The sequence below is a fragment of the Mirounga angustirostris genome, unplaced genomic scaffold, assembly GCF_029215605.1.
Source record: "Mirounga angustirostris isolate CCGP_5_RB_7025 unplaced genomic scaffold, mMirAng1.0.hap1 SCAF_10, whole genome shotgun sequence".
In the NCBI taxonomy this organism is placed as follows: Eukaryota; Metazoa; Chordata; class Mammalia; order Carnivora; family Phocidae; genus Mirounga; species Mirounga angustirostris.
Window position 1 is genome coordinate 52566056 of NW_026991718.1, and position 25918 is coordinate 52591973.

General features: G+C 45.7%; 1 protein-coding gene across 2 annotated transcripts in view; it reads right to left on the minus strand.

Moving 5' to 3' along the window:
- Nucleotides 1-25918, minus strand: part of ANTXR1 (ANTXR cell adhesion molecule 1) — a 248972-nt gene that overhangs the window by 103774 nt on the left and 119280 nt on the right. For both annotated transcript variants that reach the window (XM_054509837.2, XM_064572414.1), the window contains exon 13: nt 11560-11655. In XM_054509837.2, coding sequence (XP_054365812.1) covers nt 11560-11655 — 96 coding nt within the window. The remainder of the gene's footprint in view (nt 1-11559; nt 11656-25918) is intronic.

Consider the following 25918-nt stretch of genomic DNA (forward strand, 5'->3'; position numbering starts at 1 on the left):
CTCAGGATCCTTTGTGCATGAGCTGGATGAGAAGCATCTCCTGCAACCCCTCTACACTGAAGGTGCGGTTCTCTTGTTGCGGAGGAGACCCTTCCTTGACACAGAACCATTGTGTCGTCCAGGCAAAGTTCAAGAGAACTGTTTAAAAATACTAGTCTGTTAACAAAAGTCAGCACATGTCCTCTAATTTGAATGAGTTTTAAACTTCATGGAGTATCAGAGTTACCTGGGGGCCTTCTTAAAACACAGATTCCTGGGCTGCACTCGGCAGTTTCTCATTAGTAGGTCTAGGGAGGGGGGGGTCTTTGTATTTCTTTTTCTTAAAGATTTTATTTATTTGAGAGAGAGAGAGAGAGAGAGTGCATGAGCAAGGGGAGAGGGAGAAGCAGGCCTCCCCCTGAGCAGGGAGCCTGATGTGGGGCTTGATCCCAGAATCCTAGCGACTTGGCAGACGCTAAACCAACTGAGCCACCCAGGCGCCCCCGGGTCTTTGCATTTCTAACAAATTCGCAAATGTTGCTTCTGCTCCTGGTCCATGGACCACACTTTGAGAATTATGAATTAGCTTATTTCTAACAATGCTATCCTCAACTAGATAAGCGGGGACCATGTTGTTGCATCAGGTCCAGACACTCCTGTTGAGAGTTGCTTATGGCTGATTAGAAACACTGGCTTTGAAAATGTCTCAGTCTAAGAATTATGGTGTCCCCTGCTTTATTATCAGGAGCTATGGGATCTCCATAGCCCATATGTCAGCGTGTTGGGGAAGACACGGAACTGTTTCCCAGCTCTGCTCGCAGACACTCTCTGGCTTTCTCTAGTGAGCGTTTGTGCTCATCTGTGTGCAGAGCTGGCCTCTTGGACCCAGCCCTGAAGCAATCCCAGCCACATAGTTCCCTGGGAGCTAGGGACACAGATCTTAGCCTTCACGGTCTGCACCATCGTCAGTTAACGCAATGAACTGTGTTTACATCTTTCTTCTGTACCAGACCTCAGCCCCTAGAAGACATGGGCATACTTGGCCAGCTTTTATCTCCTGACATGTAGCCCGGTGCTTGTTGCTCAGTCACTATTTCTGGGAAGAATGGGGGTGCATTCTTATGGTGGAAAATGTAAAGGAAGCATTCCTCATTATTCTAAACTTCCTTGCCTCTCCAGTAAGCACTCCGGTAATACAAGACTCAGGACTGGTCTCCTGTCTCTCAATCGTCCATATAGATGCTTCTTTAGTAGATAATACGCTAACAGTGCCAACCGCTGAGAGTCGGTTGTGACCCTTAGATGCATCATGAGGCTCTTATTAGGGTCATAGGTTGGATTTATATTAATTACAGTACTTCATTGGACACATCTATACCCCATCCTATTCCCTAACCCCAGCTTCCACGTAAATTCACATGCGTGTAGTTCAAGAATCCACTTCCCAAGCATTGTGTCCCAAACTAAATTTCTAATAAGGCTTCCCGAAAATTTGAAAGTGACATGTACAGTCCCTTTTGTTACAATACAGGCATGTAATATGTGAGTTTGTTAATATGTGGTAGGTAAACTGGGCATAAAATCAGTAAACTCTGAGATCATGTTACCTCAAAATTTGATTGTTCATGAGGTAAAGGAGGGTAGGTAATATAAAGAAGGTAATATATATATACATATTATATATATTAATTTTTTGTGTGGTAAAAATCACACAACATAACATTAAACTTTTTAAAGTGTGAGGGGATTATATTTCGTGTCGCTGAGTAGCATCAGGTGAATGTGAAGATGCTGCCCAGCTGCCATCAGTGACCTGGGAAGGAAACACAAACCCCACTTCCGTTCACCCTCGTTCAATGCCAGTGTATATCATGCTCCTGAGCCTCTGCACTTTTCCTCACGAAAGCATTTACTAGAGCATCCTCAACATGAGTGTGTGTCCTGGTCATAAGAGTGCAGGCATTGAGTGAAGGAGGAGAGCCTTACACGTGTGGAGGAGAAGTTGTGAGGAGATGAGAGAAGATGAGGCATCGGGAGACCCATGGGAGTAAAGGTGCCCACACTGAGCTTCATCAGAGGCCACACCGAAGAACCAAAAGAAAGGAGAATGAAACTGAACGGGGGCCATCATTGGCTTTGAAGGGGATTAGAGGCATGCACCATGGATTGAAGAAAAGGCTTTAATGCCCCGAGCAGCAGAGTAGTACTTTGATGGCATTTGGTCTTACTTAGAGCCACACAAATAGTCTTTTTTGTTATGAAAAGAAGAACCTGGCAAAACAACAGAAGCTGGATTCCTATTTTAAGCTGGTGCAGAAGGAATAACAAGACAGTGAGTCACAGCCATCTACCTCTGGTGTCGTGACACTTTGTCCTAAGAATGTCCTTCCTTCCGTCCTGTCTCCATCACTCGAAGCCACAGTGCTACATCATACTCATATGCACCAGGAAACTTCATGTGTCTATTTTTACAAATCAAGGCAAAGTGGTATATTTACTGTAGCATAATTTAAATTAGGGATTTACGATGCTTAAAATGGTGGAATTTTATTGAGTTCATTATTAATTTTTAAAAGTGGTATGTTTTATTAGACTGCACAGTTTTGAACATTCTGCTTTGAACTCATGTCCCGCATTAGTCCTGTTATTTTTGTGGGGCCAAAATTCCATAATGCAGTGATATTTTTAAGAACACATGTTATAGGAGAAATGATAGTATTTGGAGAACTTTTTTTTTTTTTTGAAGAACTTTTGATGTACCTGCTAACTTAACAGCCATTGCTAACTTTGGAGAGAACACAGGAACTCCTGACCCAGCCTGACTTCCTTATCTCACATCTGGTCTCCGTGCTTTCCATATGTATTGGAAAACCTCAAGGAATCTAAGTAATAATATTCCTTCGGTTTTTGGTAATTTTGGATTGTGAGCTCATGGGTACTTTGCATTTACCTGAGGGAATCCTGTGAGGATTGGGTTGAGGACTCCACCTGCCAGAGAGGATTTGAGTTTCCTTCTGCAGATTCCTAAGTACTTCCAAACTGACCACTTTTTTTGTGTGCAATTTACAGAACCACAAGTAAGATATATTTGAATTCTAAAACTGAGAGTTTATAGTTTTGAATTCTTAGGGACACACACGCACACACACCAAACCCACGGCCCATCCTTTTATGCAAGTTCCCAGCTTTAGGCAGAAGACTCCATTCCAACTCCCACAGTTTTATGGGCCTATATAAGGCTATTAAAACAAAGGTCTAGGTTATTGAGATCAGAAAATCTCCTGCCCCTCGGACTGCCACTGCTTTAGGGTCAGTCAACCATCTGGTTTCCAGATCCTTCTTTATATTGGCCCTGGATATGTATTTGAAACAACTTTTATTCTATTTTTTTCTAGGAGTTTTTTCCCCCCCTCTGTTCTGCTATGTAGTTCTCACTGTATCACCATCAAGAGTAATATCTTTTTCACAAGTGATTGTTGCTTGCATGCTCAAAGGGGTTGGCTCAAATAAATATTGTATTCAGATGGCTAAAGTTTCTTGGGGTCTTACATTTAAAACACCGCTTATCCTGAGACTTCTGGGTTGATTTCTTAGCACTAACTCTCCCGCTGCCTCCTGGCCTCATAAGTTCCGTGTGAGGAGTAGCCATCAGAACAGAGCTGTGTGGAGAAGACATGCCAGCCGAGCTCCGAAAGGCGTCTAACAAGGGCTTTAATATCACAGGTAGAAGGGGATGCTTGCTTTCATGCTTTAAATCCTAGACTAACTTTATCATAATTATTCTTCTCATTAAAATGAAAAAAACCAAGGGAAAATGGGCAACTGGATGTGGAAGACATCCAGGAAGTATGAAATGCTAGCTAATGGCAGATAAGTAGATCTTTCTACTCTATGAACAACATACATGTCACGGAAACCTCACAGCTGATTGGAGTGGGTTAGTGCGGGCCAAGCACCGCCTGCATCCGGTAATTGGACACTGTAGTTTGGCAAAGGCTGTAGTGCCGAGGGTGTTGATCTAGAATGTAGTACAAGAAATTTGCATAGAGGGCGCCTGGGTGGCTCAGTCGGTTAAGCGGTGCCTTCGGCTCAGGTCATGATCCTGGAGTCCCTGGATCGAGTCCCACATCGGGCTCCCTGCTCGGCGGAGAGCCTGCTTCTCCCTCTGACCCTCCCCCCTCTCATGTGCTCTCTCTCATTCTCTCTCTCTCTAATAAATAAATAAAATCTTTAAAAAAAATTTTTTTTTCAGAGAAATGAGTCAACTTTTTTCTTTTTTGCATTTGGGACTCAAATTTCAAATGTTTTTGGCCCTCCCAACTCATCTCTCTTAAGACTCATCCCTGGGGCGCCTGAGTGGCTCAGTCGTTAAGCGTCTGCCTTCGGCTCAGGTCATGATCCCGGGGTCCTGGGATCGAGCCCCACATCGGGCTCCCTGCTCCACGGGAGGCCTGCTTCTCCCTCTCCCACTCCCCCTGCTTGTGTTCCCTCTCTTGCTGTCTCTCTCTCTGTCAAATAAATAAATAAAATCTTTTAATAAAAAAAAAAAAGACTCATCCCTAATTTGCCTTAGAGCGAATGCCTTAATAACTAAATGAAAGTAGTGAGGGACAAGCATTTTCACATTAGTTAATTAGGCCTACGTGGCTCACACGGTAACTTAAAAGAATAGCTGTGCATATTCTCCAGTAGATGATATGTCACTGTCACTGCAAAACTCTGTTAAGTGAAACTGTTAAAAGAAATCCATGAATTCAGATCCCCTCAGGCTTGGGGGGAGGAGCGTCTGGTCTGCCTAGCTTATGGGCAAGATGATTCTAGCCACAAGTATGCCTATGGGATCTGAGCAGGGCGCACAGGGAACAAGGAAGGCTTGAAGATGTTCACAGCATGTCAAGCTTGTTGGCTTTGAAGCAGGCTCTCAGCGGGCCAGGAAAGAGGCTGCACCTCAGAGCTCAGGAATCTGCTCTTTCCACTGCTTGACTATGTTTCCCAAACAGTATTTGGTAGAATACTCATGTCTTTCCAGGTGTCAGTACATTAATAGGTATTTGGAAGGGCAGGGGGTTGGGATAGGCTAAGGAAGGGTTCCAGGGTCAAAATAAGTTTGGACATTCATAACACAAATGATCTTATTAAACGCTCTGAGAAGTCCTACAGTGAAGACAGTTATTCAATTTAGTTTAATGGTGTCTTTCAAACTTATTGTCTAAATACCCCTCTTTTGAAGTATACCTACTCACATCTTGTTAGGTACTACTGTTCTGTGGACATAGTTTGGAAATGCTGCCCCTGATTAATTCCATCATATAATCCTCAGGTCATTTCCATGTATAATCAGGTTTGAGAACCACAGGCCAGGGAACCTCGAAAGGGAGGAGTAGATTCACTTATAGGAGGTAAGAATATAAAGAAGTAACTTTAGAGACAATATGGTTCCAGTGTTTAAATTTTACAGGTGAGGAAATTAAGGTGGAGGGATTGGCGCGATCCTGTAAGTGAAGAGGAAGATATGTACTGGAACCCAGTTGTCTTTAATGACAGCTCGCCTCTCCTCGTTTCACCCAGCAGGCATGGGGATGGTGGTGTCTGGGTTATAAGGCAAGTGGGAAGGCCAGCGTGGCAGGGATGAGGGGAGCCACGAAGCAAGGCAGAGATGAGAACAGACTGGGTGTGTGTGGTGTGGGGTGTGGGGTGTGGGGTGCAGAGCTCCAGAGGTGAGGGCAGGCCATGACAGAGCTCTGTGTGCCTGTCAGGAATAATCTCGTAAGCTACAGAGTGAGGAGTGTCCAGATGGGAATGGGTGGAGGCTAGAAAGGGATCCAGAAAGCATGATGAGTCTAGGCCCAAGATGCATGGCTAAGACGCTGCTTGCACCAGTCAGGTTTCTATTAAACAAACCATCTGTAATTCCCTTTGTTGATGTTAAGCTTGGCTGTCTGGCCCTACCAATTAAATGTTATGCTTAAAGGTGTGGAAAGCATTGTTTGAAGACTTTATTTTTATTTCAGTAAGGCATATCAAGTTCTTGATTAATTTTTGCCCCTTGCAATTTGTCATTGGAGATGTCAAAGGGACTTAATTTGTTGAACTGTTTTTGAAATTCAGTAAAGTGAATTAAACATGATCTTTTATACACTGCTTTAAAAACTGTTCATAAGATACCTACAAAAGCATTAAAAACAAAAGAGAGCAGAATTTTGCTTATGTAGGGAGAAACTCTGGATGCATGCACACTATCCTCTCCCTACAAACTGAATAAAAATATTTGCCTTTATTTGAACAGAAATATAACGATTTGATCTCACCTAAATAGCATGGTTTAATTGGATTTCAGAAGAACTGTAACTTTATAACAAGATCTCTTTTGTTTTCTTTCTAATAGTGATAAAAAACACATAACCTAAAACTTATCATCTTAACAATTTTTAAGTATATGGTTCAATAGTGTTAAGTTTATTCACACTGTTATGCAACCAGTCTTCAGAATTTTTTCATCTGGCAAAATATGGCAAAATCTTTTTACCTGGAGTTCCTGATATACCATTAACCTCCCAATAACATGGGCACATTTCTACGATTTTATTTAAGAAACCGATATAAATGTCTTTTGTTATGCAATTTGATGCATATAAGACATTACATGTAACCTCCATGTAATTTATGAAATGCAGGACTGCCTGCATTTTCTAGAATAGTTCAGTGCTCTCATATCACTGATTCACTGTTGACTTTTTTCTCTACACATTCAAGCCATTCACAGTATTTACTCTTCTAATATATTTCAGCTCTTTTTTTCCTCATGGGATCCTCTTCTTATTTTCATTTCCTAATCTTCTACTTTTTTGAGTTCAATTGAGAGATTTCAATACTATTGGACCAAACTGACGAGTGGATGGAGTGGCCACTGCATGACTTAAAGGGTACCGTGATGCCCCTTGTGGGACTGACGCAGGGCTTTATTTCCTTCTGGTAAAATACTGACCCTTGAATTCTCTTTTTGAAAATGCAAATAAGTCTGGCCTGTGCAGTCCGGTACCTGGCTCTCCCTCAGTGCGGGTGTTTTTGTGCTAGTGAATACACGTAGGAATCTTAGAAGCCAAAGTTTTACCTGGGGATCCCGAGGGCCAGGCTGGGGAACACTAAAAGGTTTTTTTTTTTTTTTTTTTTTAATTTTTATTTATTTATTTGACAGAGAGAGACACAGCGAAAGAGGGAACACAAGCAGGGGGAGAGGGAGAAGCAGACTCCCAGCTGAGCAGGGAGCCCGATGCGGGGCTCGATCCCAGGATCCTGGGATCATGACCTGAGCCGAAGGCAGACGCTTAACGACTGAGCCACCCAGGCGCCCCACACTAAAAGGTTTTGATCCAGGATCTGGCCTATTACTTCTCTCTCTTCATCAGTCATGACTGAGAGATTCTACTCTGCTATGTGGGCAGTAAGTTACCCCAGGTTCCATCTAGCTGAAAGATAAGAGCCCAGATGGGCATGGGGTCCTGGAGGAAAGGCAGAATGCAATGGGGAGCGCTGGTCACCCTTCACATGTCTTCTTCCAGACAGGGCCAGCAGGAAGCAAGGATGATGAGGCAGAGGGCAGGCCTGATAGTAACCACTATGTCTGGTCTGGTCATACTGGTCGTTACACTTTAATAATATTTATTTTATTTTATTTTTTTTGACGATTTTATTTATTTATTTGGCAGAGAGAGACACAGTGAGAGAGGGAACACAAGCAGGGGGAGTGGGAGAGGAAGAAGCAGGCTTCCTCTGAGTAGGGACCCCGATATGGGACTCGATCCCAGGATCCCAGGATTATGACCTGAGCCGAAGGCAGACGCCTAATGACTGAGCCACCCAGGCGCCCATTGCTCTTTATGATTAGTAAATAGCAACCCGAATCCCTGCCCTTCTGCCCCAGGATTTTGTGGACTGCCCCCCACCCCGGCCCCATAGCCAGCCACTAAAGGGTTAATGTTTGGCTCAGTTTGGGTGGGAGCCTTATACGATTGTTAAATATTTTGTACATTACTCCTGGAGAAAACTTTGTAACAGAGACAAGCCTCTCGTACTCCACATTTCACAAGACCCTTCTGCTCCCTGGCTGTTTCCCATCATCACGATGCAGTTTTTGTACCAGCTCATGGGGCATCCCCTGCACTTGGGGCAGGGTAGGGGGAGTGACAGAGGAAGGTTTCAGGACCATCATTCACAAGGATGCCCTCTGCCAGTCCCAGAACTGTGGGTAGGGGTGTTGTCCCTCAAGGGAGAGAAACGTCCTGCATCCTCAGAACCAGGATCCTGGGATGGGGGCACGGGGCGGGGAGGTGGTGTTTGCCCTCCTTCCTGTGTACTCCCTTTAGAAAACACATGACTTTATCCTGTCTCCTCAGACACCATCATTCTTCAAGAGAGTCAGTGGTCAACAAATAGTTTTCGGGGGCATACTAAGCATCAGAGCTCTGGCCAGCTTCCAGAAATAGGAGTGAAGGCAGTTTTTATAGACATGATACACAGGAAAATTAATCTCCAAGATCTTCCCTTGTAAAGAAATCCTTTGGGACTTACAAAATCAGATCACATTAACACATTTTGGCCACCTTCCAAAGCAACATGGACTTAAGCAGGGAAATTCATTGAAAAATATTTTGAATGTTGCAAAACAATCCGGCCTTGGGTGACACTGCTTCCAGTAATGAAAGATGTTAACTCAGAGACATTTCCCTGGAAATTAACACCGCAGCAAGATATCACCTCATACCAGGTAGAGGGCCGGATACCATCAAAAGACAAAAGATAACAAACACTGGCGAGGATGTGGCGTAAAGGGAACCCTTGTGCGCTATTGGTGGGGATGTAAATTGGAGCATGGGGGTTCCGTGAAAAATTAAAAATAGAACTACCATATGATCCAGCAGTCCCACTTCTGGGTAGATCTCCAGAGGAAAATAAAACCATAATCTTGAAGAAGTATCTGCACCTCCATGTTCATTGCAACTTTACTTACAACAGCCAAGACACGGAAACAACCCAAGTGTCCATCGACAGATGACTGGATAAAGAAACTGTAGTACACGTACACAATGGAATATTATTCAGCCATAACAAGGAAGGAATTGCCATTTGCAACAACCTGGACACACCTTGAGGGCATTATGCTAAATGAAGTAAGTCAAATGGAGAAAGACAAATACTATGTGATATCACTTACATGTGGAATTCAAAACAAAACAAAACAAAACTCCTAGAAACAGATCTTATTTGTGGTTGCCAGAAGTGGGGTTGGAGGTGTAGGAGGAGAGGGAACTGGGTGAAGTATTATTAGCCATGGTCACCCTACTGTCCATTAACACATCTTGTTAATCATATCATGTTACATGTAGCGTATCTTGTTAATGGACAGTAGGGTGACCATGGCTAAGAATACTGTATGGTATGTTTGATAGTTGCTAAGAACTGCTAAGAGAGTAAATCTTAAAAGTTCTCGTCACAAGGAAAACAATTTGTAACTATGTGAGAGGATGGATGTCAATCAAACTTATTGCAGTAAACATTTTGCAATAGATACATGTATCAAATCATTATGTTGTATACCTTAAACTTATACAACATTATATGTCAATCATATGTCAATAAAACTAGAAAGAAGAGACATTTCCTGCCAATATAAATGGAATTTTATGGAAATATAGGAATACAGGAATATATTCCTATTATAGTAAATATTTTTTAATATTGATAACACTGCACAGCATTTACTATGTGCAGGTTACTGCTCTAAGCAGTATATACATGCACTCTTTTAAGCTTCATCCTCTACCCGTGAGTCAGTGCTCTTATGCTCCTCATTATACAATTGAAGAAACTGAGGTACAGAGAGGTTAGGTAACTTGCCCAAGATCACACAGCTGGTAAGTGATGGAGCGCTGCTAGCTGTCCTATTGTTCCTAGCTGTCGCCACCCAGAAGTACCTGTTTTTGAGAATGAAAGGCACTGGGGTGGCGCCTACGACAGTAGGAGCCCTGCTGTTCAAGGCCACCATTACCTCCACCCCTGGCCACCCCTTTCTTTAAGAGCCCGCTGCAAAGGTTTGTTGGGGTTTTTTTTTTCCCCCTCTCAGAATTTCAGTCTTGAAAATGTGCTTGTTTTTGAATCACCATAGAAAGCACCTTAGCTGACTCATGGGTTTTTTTTACCCTCAAAATAAAACGGTTGTGCAGCCTTAAGGACTGAAAACACCTTTTAACTTTTGGGGCTGCTGTCGGAAGAATGTGTGTGGACTCTGGGTGAATCGGTCCAGTCTGGCTTGCACTAGCTGACCCGAGGCTTGTGCCTGTCCTGGGTCCCTCCTGCACACACATGTTCTGATCCACTGAAAGTTGTCTCTTTCCCTCAACACCCAGGGCCTCTGCGGGTGCAAGAGCCTCTTTTCTTTCCAGAAGTCCCTGCCACATGGATCCACATTCTGGTCAAGCTTCTCATCTCCTTCCTTTACCACCTCTTTATAAAATGTCATTCAAAGCTCTCTCCCCACCTTTTCGAGTCCAGTGCTCTCTGAGTTTTCGGCCCTTGCTGAGCTCAGTTGCATACACAGGTGTGAGTTCCCTCCCTTGCACTATGTACTGAATGCTCAAGGGAAAATGAAGAAAAGTTCTTGCCTGGAGAGGCTCACTCTCTCCCCCACGGGACTCTCCATAGAAGAACTAAGATACAGGGAATGGAAGATGCTGGGCGGCAGAACAGTGCTCACTTCAAACTCACCTGGGCTTTACTGTGCCTGCTCTGATTTGCAGAAAGGCAGGAATTAGGCACGTGAAAGCGATCTTTTTTTTTCATTTGGATATTACTTTGTTTGCACTTTTCCTAGCCTAGGGGCCAGGGAACAAAAATTGATAAACAGGCACATTTCATTGGGTGCCGCAGTTGATGGCAGGTTATTCCAGGCCCAAAGCTATCTGGGGAGACATTGGCTAGAGCCATGTGGTGGCTCCTGCTGGCGATGATGGGGAGGAGACAGATTTGTATTGCTCTTGTAGCCGAAGTGCTTAGACTAGTGCTGGGCACATGGTAGATGCATCCTATAAATGTTAGCTAAAAATAATGAAATAAAGGCGGGTGTCACTCAGGCTTGTTAAATATAAAGAGGCCAAAGGCGCTCTCTCAGTTGGACAGACTAGCTGCTGAGGCTAGCGTGGCCTTGGAAGAATATCAGCTAGGGCAACTCACAATGTGTGTGTGTGTGTGTGTGTGTGTGATGCTTGTCAAATACCACTCATCATTTACAGTATTCTGTGGGTCCTTCCAAGCACCGGAACCAGAGCGGCCCCCTCGGCTGCCCTACGTAAAGGCTGTGCCCACCGGCCATCTCACTCCCTAACCCATACTGATTCCTAATGACTTGTGGTTCCACTGAGCAATGTCGGTTTATGCCAACTTTGTATAAATTGTATGAATAATGCAAAATTTGTCCTTAATCTTTAAATTGTTTCTTTTGCCAACCTCTCCTCCTCATAGTCCTGTTAACCTTGTGTCACCTTCTGCCGGAGGCCTGGGGTGGGGAGGACGCGCTTGGGCACTTACCACGGTGCAGCAGAGGGGCCAGAACCACCAGAGGAGAGCCAGGGCCAGCAGCAGGAACAGGATCAGCAGGGCAATTGCCAGGATGGAGCCATCGGACTGTGGGGCCAAGAAGGAAGGTGGTCAGCAGTGGGGCAGGCCACGTGTGTGACCAGCGACACCTGGAGCCTCCCCCTCCCCGCCCTCCCATCCCCAATATGCAGATTTGGGGCCCCCCAGAGAAGAGCACAGCTTGCCAAACAAATGGTTGGAACTCTGCCCAGCATTCTGGGCAACACACTCCACGTAGCCAATTCTCACGAGAAAGGATTTGTCCTTTCAGAAGGCCTCGCTCTTCTCTTCGGACAACGTGCTGAAGGACCAACCATGCGAGAGCCAGGGAAGGCGCAGCGGGATGTTGAGGTGGCCTGTGATGGCACCATGCCTCTGGCCCGTCACCCGCTGCCTGGTGACATGCCCCTACTCTCTGGCTCTGCTGTTCCTGCCCTGCCTTCTACTCAGGATTCAGCCTGCTCCCCCGGCCTCGTTCACAGAGATGCCCGTCACTGATTCATGCTGCAGAGTCTAGATAAAGCAGATGGATTCTAGGGAGGGAGCGGGGAGCGGCTGGTACAGAACCTGGGAGGCAAGGGGAGTGGTGGCTGAGTCAGCTACGCTGTCAGATCAAGTGGCTGTCAAGTTGGGGCCAGGGGGTGAGGCAGGCGCCCAAGACAAATCGTGCCCATTTCGAAACGTGCCAAGGCTGGTCCTGAAAGTAGACACGGTTGCCGCGGCCTGCGATGGCGGTTAGCTTTTGGCAAACAGAGATCCCGCTCCTGGTCGGGATTCTACAGCTGCCAGTTCACGCAAGCCGGTTTAAGTCTCCTCCACCTGCCCTCGCTCCCAGCTGCCGGGAGTGGAAATGGGCACAACTTTTGGGGGGTGCGGGGAGCGGGCAGGTTGAGGAGCAGATCGTCACAGGTATTGTCATGGTACTCTTTCTGAGCAAAGCTGGAAATTCCACTTTTAGCCCCCCAAAATGATCAGGTATGGTCGCACCTAAATGTTTTCAATTAAGGACCGGCTAATAATACATTATAGAACTACTGTGCCATTGATTACCATGTACACATTGTTTCCAAATAATATTTAAATGAGTCATGAGAAAACATTCCTGATATAATGAGTGGATTTATGTATAAATGTCAGGAGTGAGAGAGAAAGACTGAGGGGTATTTATTGAAGTATTAATAGTGGTTTTGCGGGTAGTGGGTTTACGGTAATTTTCTTTAAAAAAAATCTGTCTTTTGGGGCACCTGGGTGGCTCAGTCGTTGGGCGTCTGCCTTTGGCTCAGGTTATGATCCCAGCGTCCTGGGATCAAGCCCCGCATCAGGCTCCTTGCTCAGTGGGGAGCCTGCTTCTCCCTCTCCCACTCTCCCTGCTTGTGTTCCCTCTCTTGCTGTCTTTCTCTCTGTCAAAAAAAAAATTTTTTTTTAAATCTGCCTTTTTTTTTTTTTTTTAACAATTTGTAGTAAGAAGATACACTACTGAAGTTGTTCTTTGAAAATCTGTCCTTGGGGCTCCCCACTTTGGTGTATGAGTTCGCCTGGCCCAGATGCTCTTACCCAGGGCCCGTGGACCTATGGGGTACACAGAGGGGCTCAAGGGGATGGAAGCTTGTGACCCTCTCCAAATTACACCCGTGATCACCATGACCTGTGTCTTCAGGGGTGACCGCTGACCGCATCATCAGATTCTCAGAGCTGCCCCTCACCCCCCAGCCCATCGAGGAGGAGCAAGGTTGGGCGGCCTGTTCAGGGGAGTGCAGCAGGTTAATGGAAGCTTTGGGACTTGACTCTCTCCCACTCTGAGTGCTCAGCGGGGGTTCCTGGAAGCCGTTTAAAGGCAGCTCTTACTCCTTGGAATGTCTTTGATGAAAAAGCCAGGGAACTGAACACCCTGGTCCAGCCCAGCCAAGGCTCGGGAGTGCCGGAGTGCCCCTGAGGGAGGCGCAGCCTCACAGGTGGGGGTGCGGGGCTGGGCAGTGGGTGCGGAGGGAGCACAGGTGCCAGAGGATGGACATGGCCACGCTGGAGAGGCTGCCGCTGGACCCATAACATCCATGCAGAGAGGGATGCTCTCGGCAAGGACTCAAGGAAATCATGAGCGTTTCCCAAACTTACTGCTAGGCAAGGATAACTCTTAACCCCTCAGTCTCTGCATTCCACACCCATAAATGGAGACACCCAACCTCAGCTGCCCCACTGCATTGCCGGCAGGACGAAGGAGCCACGTAAGGTGCCTGCAGACTTGGCGGGCCCCTGGCACGGAAGCTATCATGTCCAACACACGGCGCTGCGCCTCGCCCTCCCCCCGTGTCCTCACCACAGCAAACACGGTGGGCGTTGCAGATCATAAATCTGAGGGCACTTAGAACAATAAATAGGTTTGGTTACTGAGAGGCTCATAAAACAGCAGTGTTTTAGTATCGAGTTGTAATTTAGTGAAGCTTACAGATTTCATTTATTCCCATTATACTCAATCTCCCTGCTCCTGATTTTATTTTTCCCTTTAGATAGAGGAACTGAAGCAGAAAGGCTCAGCTATTGTGGGGAAAAGTTTTTACTTCTTTCTGGAAGAAGGAGAAGGTTTCCTGTGAAGCAAGGAGGGAGAAGGACCTGCCTGGCCTGCAAGGGGAGAGAGGAGGCTTCTGCCCCAGGGAAGACTTCCTGGGGTGAGACACACCTGTGTCTGGCTTTCCTCCAGCCAGGCTGGGTCCGCCCCTTACAAGCTGCAGCTCTCCTGGGCTGTAGTGGATGGGGTGGGGGGGGATGGGGAGGAGGACGGGGAGGGGAAAGGGGAGGAGGAGGAAGAGGAGGGGAAAGGGGGAGGAGAAGAAAGGAGAAAGAGGAGGAAGGGGAGGAGGTGGAGGAGAAGGAGGAGGAGGAGGAAAGGGAGGAGGAGGGGGAAGAGAAGGAAGAGGAGGAGGGGGAGGAGGAGGGGCACAGCCGTGGGGCTCAGGAAGGGGTAAGGTGCGATGAGGGGAGTGGGAACCCACAGGGCCAGGAGCTCCTGGCGGGACTTTGTCCTGCTCTGGAGACAGCCAGAGATACAGTTCCCAATGCAGTGCCTGCTTTTCTAGCACTTACCACCACCATTAACATATATACCCAGTGCGAAAGAGTCACCATCAAACACACAGCAGGAATTTTTGATAAACTTAGACCCGAAGCCAATGTTTTCCTGGGAGATAACATGTACGTGCAACCCAGAGGGTCCTTCACATACTTATTCAGCAAACGTTTATTGACCATCTGTTCTGTGCCCATTGAGCTGACCTCGGGGATGCGGGATCGATTAGACAGAACCCAGGTGCTCACGGTCTGCCGAGGAAGTTGTATAAACCATGAACCGCATGCAGGGGGCTGCATGTTATTCAACAGCGGTATACCCAGCACCTTATGTGTCAGATATTGAACAATATAGACGGTCTCCACTCTTAAAGAATTTACATTCTGGTGGAATAAGGATGATGACGACAATGAGGGTGATAATCGTTATTCGTAGAACTAATATATATTAAACACTTACTATGTGCCAAAGACTGTTCTTTCTATGTACTAACAGGCTTTCCCTAGGCTAGCTCATTTAATTTTCATTAACAACCAGATGAATTTAATAATATTATTTCTCTCAGAGATAAAATTCCTGAGGCAAGGACAGGTGAAGACACCCGCCCTAGGTCACAGGAAGAAACCAGAATTTAATGTGGGCTGTTCGGTTGCACACCCCACAGTTTTACCAGCAGGCTGTTGCTCTCGACAAGTGCTAGGAACCGAGGGCTGGGGAGGTACCACTCCAGAGAGGAGATGGCACTGGGGCTCTGGCCCCGGAGGGTGGAGGAGAGGTTGGCACTCCTGCTCTGCAGGGCATGGGGTGGGAGTGAAAGGGCTGCGGGCCTCACTGTCAGAGGCCATGCAAGCCCAGCGGAGGAGCATGGCTTCTATTCTGAGCCGAGGGACCTGGGGGCGGGGGCGGGCACTGTTTTCAGATTTGTTTCTCAGGAACAAATGCTATTGACATTCTAGAGTATGGACTCCAGGAGGGAAAGACAGGGGGTCAAAGGCTCAGGTGGAGGACTGCAGAAATGCTTTTCTAGTTCTCCCAGGATGACCTTTTAGAGGGTCACCCTTCCGAAACTTTTGCATTTTCACGGATGTGTTCATTACTAATATTACTAACAATAGCTGACCGTTATTGCGTGCTGTCTACATTCTTGGCGCTCTGCAAAGTGTTATATATATATTATCTCATTTAATTAAGTGCGCCTTGTTAAAGCAGTCTTCTAGGAATCATTCTTCCCATTTTGCGGGGAAGGAAAATGGAAACTCAGCGAAGGTATGTAACTTACCCAAGACCTTCCATATACCACTTACATACATATTTAGATGCCCACAATTTTAATGTTGCAAAACTGGAATTGAACCTTCATAGTCTGATCTTAGAACCTCACTCTCCTCCCACTCAACTATCACAATATCAGATTGATATTTATCAGATCGATAAAAATTCACTGAAGAGGGGTGCCTAGGTGGCATAGTCGGTTAAGCGTCTGACTCTTGGTTTTGGCTCAGGTCATGATCTCAGGGTCCTGGGATCGAACCCCAGGTCAGGCTCCCTGCTCAGTGTGGAGTGTGCTTGAGATTCTCTCTCTCTCTCTCTGTCCCTCCCACTCATGCTGTCTATCTCTAAAATTAAAAAAAAAAAATCTTTTTAAAAATTCACTTAAGAAATATCCACACTTTAAAGGCTAAACCGTAAGAGGCTGCGTGAGAGATGGAGACCATATTTGGAATGTCTGTATCTGCTCCCATGGAAGCTTCACCCACGTGGCCCGGTGTGGATCAGCGTGTCACATGGGTGAGACTGTATTTCAGAGTGAAGTCAGAAGGCGACGAGGACCAACAGCAGAGCCCGCCTTCCCCTTAGAGTCTTGGCTTGGAGTTTCAACCAATAACCTTGTGAAGTGGGATTGATAACTCATGCAAGGATGGCCCCATGTAACCTGTTGGATGTGTATCAGTATGTAGTATCCAAATTCATACACATCTGCACTGTTTAGTAAATGGCATTTGCTTTAGTCATGAAATTAGTCACTTATTCTAAACCAGTTCTTTTGCATCCTTCCCAAGTCCCAAAATAAAGAACCCCCTTGGGTGCTAAGGATCAGGCTCTGCTGTTGGCTGAGAGGTGTGTGCAATGTTTCAGAGCCCACATGCTGTAACCTAGTGCCCCAGAGCCTGGCTCCGTTCCTTTACTCTCGTACCAATTGCCTTGACTCATTGGGCTCTGGCCACTGACTTGCCCTCCTGTGTCCCAGCTCACTATCTATTGGCCTATTCCCCAAAGCTTATTGCTGGATAATTCTAGGAGGGTCATGGGCTGACTATTCCTCTCAGCCTGACTTAGGACAGGTGTGTGGGCTCAGTCTCTGCTCTCCCCCTTCTCCAGGGCAAAGGGGGGTCAGGACTGAAGAGACCCCTAGGCCCACATGCTCGCACCACAGGGCTGAGTGGGGTCATTTAAGTCAGTGACTCCAGTTACAGAATTGTGCCTGCACAGGTGTGTCGAGGATGGCTAGGGGATGGCAGGCGGCAAGGTGGCTTCCGAGAACTCATAATTCCAGCAGGTACCAGCCTCCAGGCTGATGCAGATGCATACTCCAAGCCCTCTGAGAGTCCTCACTGGGGAGGGAAAATCTGGGGTAGGGACCTGATTCTATGACCAAAGTGAGAGCAGAAGCTGACTTGCTTAGCAAACTCTGACTCTGATGCCTGTCTTTGCTGGGTAGCCCCTGCGTTGTAATTTTCCAGAAACCTTCAAAAGATTTCAGAGGGAAAAAAGCCAACAGATAAATAGCCAAAGACTGATTCCTACCATTGTTATTTTTCCAACAGCCTAAATATCAATGAGAGTTAAATTCTTGTTTTATTTAAAAAGGGAAAAGAAAGTTTAAAAAAATCAACATGGTTCTTCAATTAGAAAAATATTTGGCAGGAGGTGGGGGGCTCGGGATGTGTGACTAGGGCTGCAAGGCAGGTGGGAAAGCGAGCAGAATGAGGTGGTGTCTCTTCCAGTTGCGGGGGGTGGAGGGGGGAAATCATCTGTTTCCTTCGGTGAATAGTTTTATGCTTTCTTAAACCCAAGGGCAGGTGGTGCTCAGCCCTGCTCCTTCCCTCTGGTCAGGTTATGGTTGTTAGAGTGACCATCCCTGAAGGCTGCCTGGCTTGAAAGGCCAAATGCCCGCCTCCTAGCTTTCTTTTATTCCTTCTGTTCCCAGCTCACCGAATGAGGGCATCTCTTATTTGGTAGGTTGTAGGTAATTTTGGATTTCTGATGCAGGGCACGACGGGGAGGGATTGTGTCTGGGCCCGTTTTGTATGCTGATGAGAGAGAGAGAGGGGCAGGCTTCGGGACCATAGAGCATCCAGCACTGCTCCTCCTTTCTGTTTTGTTTTGGGGGTTGCCATGGTAAAGAGAAGAGGTTAACATTGAAAGGAATCAGTGGGAGATTGGGGGACGCTCAGCTTAGAGAAACTGTGCTATCCCACATCTCGCGGTTGGGTTTGGACTGGGATTCTGCCCGATGCCCTGCATGGCTCATTATGTAGCCGGTTAAGGACGGTTAAGGGCAGCTCTGATCTATGACCTTGCCATCTCATGGCAGCCTGCTGGTTCTAAATCCCGAAGAGGCCATCCTGGAGAGAGGGAAATGTGCAGAGATCAAGAGACTTGTCTTCTTCAGATGAGAGGCCCCATGGAGGCAGGCGGGGGGGGGCCTTGCACGCCGGTTAAGCGTCGGTTAAGGAGGGAGCATTCTTCCCCACTCCTGTGTGTCCTTCCATGTCGAGGGCACCCTGTGTGTGCAGACCTTCTCTTCCCCTTTACTCTTTCAATGACAAAGGCCTGAGTGAACCAAGCACGATGCTATCTGTTCTCCCTGTCCCTCCCAGAGCATGCTGCTCCCACAGGGTTGAAGCTGGTGTTGCTGGGAGGCCCGATGCTTACACAATTTGGGGGAGCCTCTTTAAGAGAAAGAACATAAGAATATAAATGCAAAATTATGAGGGCCCCTCCCAGGGCCTTAGGAGGAGTAGGAGGGACTCATTCAAGTCAGCAACCTTGCAGCTCAAAGCTCAGCTGCCGGGTAACTCTGCTCCTGGCTCTAAGTCTTCCCTGTGCAGGCCCCATGCCCATGGCGAGACTGGCAAACCTATTTAATTCTGGACTTCAGTTTCCAGCCTATTTGCTGCTACCCTCAGTCTTTAGCCTACAATACTAAAGGCAATAGTGAGGTTCACCTATCATTTTGGGGGCGTCTCATTTGTGTGAGTCATATAAAGAAAGCATTCTATGCTTTGTTACCTCCACCACAGTGGCCCCCAATATATCTTCTTTCCACATCACCCAGGACGGGCCATGGCAATGGTAACGATAAGGTCTGACCACAGCACACATAGATTATTAACCGAGGGGTTCTGAGAGCCCTCACTGACGGCGGTGGGTTAGCTGTTGTTCTAGGATCTCTGCCAGGTTTTGTAGATCCGCGTATTAACGCGAACTACTGAAGAGATCAGATCCCTTCACGTGGTTAGACTAGGCTAGCTTTTCAACATTTAACATGAAAGAATGAATTAGCAGGTTTATTCTGCCACATTGAAGGGCCATTAGCCAGACTCTGCCAAAAATATGACAAGAAAATAGCTGGTGATCCATTCGAGCTTCTTACAAGCTGGCTATGAGATGTCCCTGGATTCAGTTGGTGACTGATGATGCCATAGGGCACGCCAGGATGCAGCGAGGCGGGTGGCGATGGCGTGAGGCTACCCAGTGGCCCCTCTTCATCTCCGCCCTCCACCCTGACCCCTGGCCCTTCGTCTCTGCTACTGAGTGAGGCTGTGTTTGAAGCCCTCAAGGGAAAGTGACCCTTTCTCCAGGGGCAGCTCTGGTCTATGACCTTGCCATCTCATGGCAGCCTGCTGGTTCTAAATCCCGAAGAGGCCGTCCCGGAGAGAGGGAAATGTGCAGAGATCAAGAGACTTGTCTTCTTCAGATGAGAGGTCCCATGGAGGCAAGGGGGGGGGCCTTGCATCCCGTGTTGCAGCCCCCTCAGCTCCAGGTTGCTTTCCTCCCTCCCAGGACATGGGCTGGCGCTTGGGAGGTGTCACATTCCAGGGCTCTGAAGTGGAATTCAGAACTATCCTGAGCAGCTGCTCTGAGCTCTGTTTCCTGCTCAGACAAAACTGGTGGAACATGGGCAAGTTTTATTTTGTAAGATGAAATTTTAGTCATTTTATTGCTGCTGAGAAGTTCTGGATGGGCAAGCTTCAGAGACCAAGATTCTCTCTCTCTCTCTCTCTTTTTCATAGCTTATATATCCTGACTATTATTTCTCGAAGCAACTTTAGCGATTATCTAACTTCTCCACCCAACCCACCCTGCATTTTATTGGAGTTCTATTCTCCCTGCGTCTGTGACTAGTACTGGACTCTCCTGAGCCTCCTTCCTCCTCTCTGATGATCCCTTATCCACCTTCCTCAGGGGCTGCTCCCTATATTCAGTCCCTTAAATATTTGCATGGACCACGGATCCATTTTTTTGTTTTTTGGAAAAGTATATAGTTTTTATTTTGCTTGAAGCATGTCTACTTCTTAAATTCACTTCAAAAAATCATGGTAAAAATATACAAATGAAATGTGCCATTTTAACCATTTCTCAAGGTGTACAATTCAGTCTATCTACAATGTCATGCAACCCGTGGATGCACTCTCGGTCTGTGCTGGTTTCTTTGTGCCACTCTCCACGGGCTGTCTCATTTCCTTTCAGAGTTTAAACCCTCATCTCCATACTGAGGACTGACCTCTTTATCTCTAGCCTAGATCTCTCCTCAGTCTGCAGTGTTGGTTGCAGTCAGGGTCGTTCAACTGTCCGGCAGGTCTTACTGATGCCTCAAAGTCAACGGTTCAAACTGAGCTCCTTATTCTCCCCTTCAAGTCTGCTAGTTCTCCTCATTCAATGGCACTACTTACCAACCTAACCTCTTCTTGGATCTGTCCCTGTCTACTCCTCCTCAACACCGCAAATTAGGGTTAGAAACTTATTCTTTCTTTCCTGGACAGTGGCAGCTCTCTCTTCCCTGGTTTTTCCACCACTATCTTGCTACCCCAAATTCCATCCTCTACAGCAGCATCTAGATTCATCCATCTAAAATGTTGTTCTGATAGCTCTAACAGCTCCTCATTGTCTGCACAATTTCATAACATTTGAGAATTTGATGAAAGTGACACACCCCTTTGCCCAGAAATGTACACAAGTACACATTCACGTTTACACACAAGCTCACAAATTTTGATGACAATTTCAGGGCATCCATCAAATTCCCAGAATCCATGATGGGTCCTTGGCTCGAGGCCCTTCACAGAGAGGCCTCTCTTATTTCTCCAACCTCCTCTCCTCTCCACCTCCCTCCTCACACTTTGTGCTTTGACAAAAGTAAACGTGTGCACCCTCGCTCTACTCTTCTGTTGTGTTCTTCTCCCTGAAACACCCTTTCGTCCTTTCATTGCTTGGGTAGCTGTTTCTCATCTTTCAGATCTTAGCTCAGGCAACACCCGATTCATTCCTACCTTGCCTACTTATTGAACACCTACTCTGTGCTAGGCATCTCTACAAGCATGGGCAGAAAAGATGGACATAGTCTTCGTGATCACAGACCTTGAAGTTGAGTGGGGAACACAGACAAGAAAACATTACCAATGAACTCTGAGTTTGTGCTCTCATCTTATACGTCTACCTTAGCATTTACTGTGTATTATAGAAATGATATCATTATGGGCTTGTCTCTCTCGCTAAACTGTAAGCCCCTAGAGGACACAAGTCTGAATTTACCCATCTTTGTAACATGGAGACATAGTACAGTGTTTCAAACATAAAAGGACTTATCACTCAAGTATTTATTAGGTGGGGGGAAATTAGGATTTAGCAGGCTAATGCCTTCAACCGCTAGTAGGTGGCACTGGAACCGATGTTTCCCTAGGCTGCTCACCGCCTCTCTAAGACCCCATCGCTGGAAACAGCTCACTAACCTCACTGCAAAAAGCTTGGGCTTTGGAATCAAGAAAAGATATTTAAATCCTAATTCGTCTACTTATTAATATGTAGACTTTAAAATATTAATATGTAGACTTTAGAGAAGTTGTTCAACTTCTCTTAAACTTCCTTTTCTCTACATATATGAAGTTGAGATAATTCCTATTTCCCAGGATTGATTTGATCCTTAATGAGATAAGAGGTGTAAAGATCCTGGCATATGGCCATCCTTCAATAGATGTGATTTCTCTTTCTATGCCCCCTTGCTTCTATGCCCACGTCATGTTCCTGTTGATGTGCCTGGGCTTGGTCTAGGTGAATGAATTTGATTCCTGTAAACGGTCTCCTGCTAACTGTGGCTGGAGCTATGGTGTTAGTGGGTGGCCCCAGGTTAGCTATTTGGGAGACAACAGGCCCTCAGATGTCCATACCAGTGTCAAGAAAAGGGAAACCCATGTGGGTTTTCCAATGGCAAATTTAATTGCCCTCATTAAAGGTGAGCAAATACTAATGTTGGTAAAACATAATCAAACATTATGATTCATTCCTGCTACCTGAGAGGTAATCTGGGCTAGAAATGGCAATAAAATTGATAGACACCGAAGACACTGGATTCCTTAACCCACAGAGTAGGCAGTATAGAAAAAATATTAGGTGAGAATTACCTAAGCCCTAGTGGAACTCCTTTTAAAAAGTATGGCTATAAAGTAATGAGGCTGTTCTTCTGGTGAACGTAGCAAAACCCCCACATCCAAGTGAATCTCATTCCCTCCAAACTTAGTGGCTTTGGACGCTGGAGACTCTCCAATGATACAACCATTGCTCAAAACAATCCTGAAACACCTCCCTTAGAACTGTTTTTGAAACCAATTTATAGTCACATTTTGCTTTTCACCAAGGAGGTTCCCAGCTTGATTAGCTACCATTCACCAGACCCGGTTCCCACAACTTTTAGGGATTGTTTTCATTTCAAAGGATGATGTTTCCCTATTCCCCTATTGAGGATATTCAAATACCGTAACTTCGAAGTGATGGTAATTTCAAAGGAGTGCAGAGGATAGTTGGCATTGTGACAGTGTTGTTGGAGAAAGTATATGGCTTTCCAAGGTAAATATTTTGAAGGACTAGCAATCATTTGGATGTGCAAATTCTAGTTTGCTATAAATCTTATGACTTTATGCCTTATGTGAATAAAACCAGAAGGACTTAGATAAGCCATCATTGGTAATGGGACTGAGGGGAGATGGAAGCCACACTCCTTCAAATTCGAGCTCGGAGGTCCTTTGTCATGGAAGGACACTCCATCAAGGTTTTTCAGCATCATCTTGGTCTTCTTGTCACCCTGAGCCAGTAGAAACACTTCATCTCACTCACAATGGTAAGGGTGATAATAAGTAAATCTTGGATTCATTCAGCACTTTCTTTCTCTCCATAAAATGCATAGAGCTTGTTAATCAAAACCAGTTTTTAGAGAATAATTCAGACAAGATGCAGCTCATTAGTACTCAAAATGCCTTAGTTCCTGTGAGTGGGCTGTTGAAATAGGGTTAGACAGAAAGTTCCTTAGTAATGTTCAAATACGATGACACTGGAAGAGAAAGGCTAATTTCTTATTTCCATTTTTTGTTTCATTACAGGGACTGGTCTCCTTGCCTTTAATGTAGCTTTTTATTTAAGGTATGTGCTTAATTGGTTTTCTTGGTCATCCCTCCCATATTAGTCAGCATCATTATTACCTATTATCAGCAAGTAAGCATACCTACTGGACACTGTTAGCTGTTGCCTTTGATTATAAACTTGGAAAGGTAGAAGCCAGGCCTATGATTTGGGTGCTGTCTCACATACATAGATGCTTACCAGTGGTGACTGATTCCTCAAAACTATGTCTCTAAACTGAATTATAGAGTCTCTGGAAACCAACTAATCATTTTCTGTTGAGTTTCTAACATACAGCCAGCAGCAGGAGACACAGAAAGATGAACACAGTCAGACTCTACTCTTGTAAGATGTCATCACTGTTCAGTTAGAAAGTCAGGACTGATTCACAGGGCTCGCTCAAGGAGCAGCACAGGGTATGTGGAGTTAAACTTGAAATGATGCTGCAAGCCACAGTGCTTGAACTCAGAGCAGAGAGCGTTCAGGAGGCTCACCAAGGTCAGTGAGGCATCCTGGGGCAGGTCCAGGCAGCACTTGGCAGGCCTTGAAGCCATGGTGAAATTTGGGTGGGTGGAGACAAAGAAAGGGCATTCCAGAAGGAAAGTGAAATGTGATCAAAGGCGAGAAGTAGGCACGGACATCACTTTCTTTAGAGTGAGGAGGTATGGAATGCAGATTTTTGATCATCGTCAAACATTTTTATCTATTAGGAATCAATGCATTCACAAATTTTAAGTCCAGCAGGTAAAGGTCAACTGAGGTTGACGATTGGATTCTATCAGCAGCAGCATTTGTTAGATATTCATTTAAGTTGAGTTTGTACCTTTATACGCATTCTCAAAACCTTGAACTTTTAGATACCTTTTCCAATTCCATGAATTGGGGCAATGAAGGTAAAAGAAATTGCCTTAGCTGCACCTTTCATATTTCCTTGGCCTGCAAATGAAGCAGTTCTGCTGACACTGGGTTGTGTGTAAAAGAAACCCAGGAATAGGGCGCCTGGGTGGCTCAGTTGGTTAAGCCACTGCCTTCAGCTCAGGTCATGATCCTGGAGTCCCGGGATCGAGTCCCACATCGGGCTCCCTGCTTGCTCAACGGGGAGCCTGCTTCGCCCTCTGACCCTCCCCCCTCTCATGCTCTCTCTCTCTATCTCATTCTCTCTCTCAAATAAATAAATAAAATCTTTAAAAAAAAAAAAAAAGAAACCCAGGAATATTTTAGTTGTCACTTATTCAAATGCTTTTTAATTTTTTTTTTTTTTTTAAAGAAACAAAACATTAAGCCCACTGCTTTGGGCACTGACCAAGCTAACATCTGTTCTAGCAACCACAGTAATGGCAAAGGAATGCTAGTTATAATTGCTCGTGGCGCTGACGGACTCTTGTTTTAGGGAGATATAAATTAAATCACTGACCTCTGAATTTCCTAATGAATAGGGGAGAAGCTGGTTGCTTTGCAAAAGCAAAGGTGTTTATATACTCTTGTGGGACTTTGTCATTCTGCAGGAAGCAGAAAGAAGGGCTTGCTGGCTTTTGGGGAGTGCAAACAATATAAATCATGTCAGTCCCAAATAATGTCCTGATCAGAAGTCCCACAAATCATGTCCTGATCAGAAGCAGTCCTGGGACAGCTTGTGATTTGGTGCAATGTGTCCATAAATTGCCCCCGGGGATAATATGGCCTTGGTTTGGCTGCTGTCTCCTGTAGTTCTGTAATAGTCTAGTCCATGGATTTTGCCAATTTTGAACCATTTAAGGAGCTGGCAATTATTTCAGTGTTGGCAGAAAGGAGATCATTTGAGGTTCTCTCTTCTTTTTGGCCCTATGTCCCAAACTGTTAATCAATCCTTCCCTTGTGCCTCCTTTTCTACTTCTGCCCTCCTTCTCCCCTTCTTCCTCCTCCTCCTTCTTCTTTGTCTCTGCCGCCCCCATCTTTCCCCCTCTCCCTCTCCACTCATACACACTTTTTGGACCCTATTTATTTATTTATTTAAAGATTTTATTTATTTATTTAAAGATTTTATTTATTTATTTATTAGAGAGAGACACAGCCAGAGAGGGAACACAAGCAGGGGGAGTGGGAGAGGGAGAAGCAGGCTTCCCACTGAGCAAGAAGCCTGATGCGGGGCTCGATCCCAGGACCCTGGGATCATGACCTGAGCCGAAGGCAGATGCTTAACGACTGAGTCACCCAGGCGCCCCTGGACCCTCTTTAAATTGTTCACTTCTTCCTACAATTGTGCCTCTCACACTAGATTCACTAATCCAGAACGCTCAACCCAAAAGACTCAAACATTCCGAATAGCTCCAACAACCCAGGAGTAGTAATGAATGGACACACTGGTCACTCACTAAAGATTGTGTACTTAGGACATACACTTACTCTCAAGTTCTTATTCAGAGACTAGAGATTCTTCTTTTATATACAAATTGTAGAAGCTTGGTTGTCTGGTATCTGATATCTTAAACTGTCAAATTAGAAAGGGGGCATCTAGAACAGAAGACACATGTATAATACCAAGAAGTGAGTGGCCAGAAAAAGCAGAACCATAAACTTCAGATAAACCACAGTGTTGGA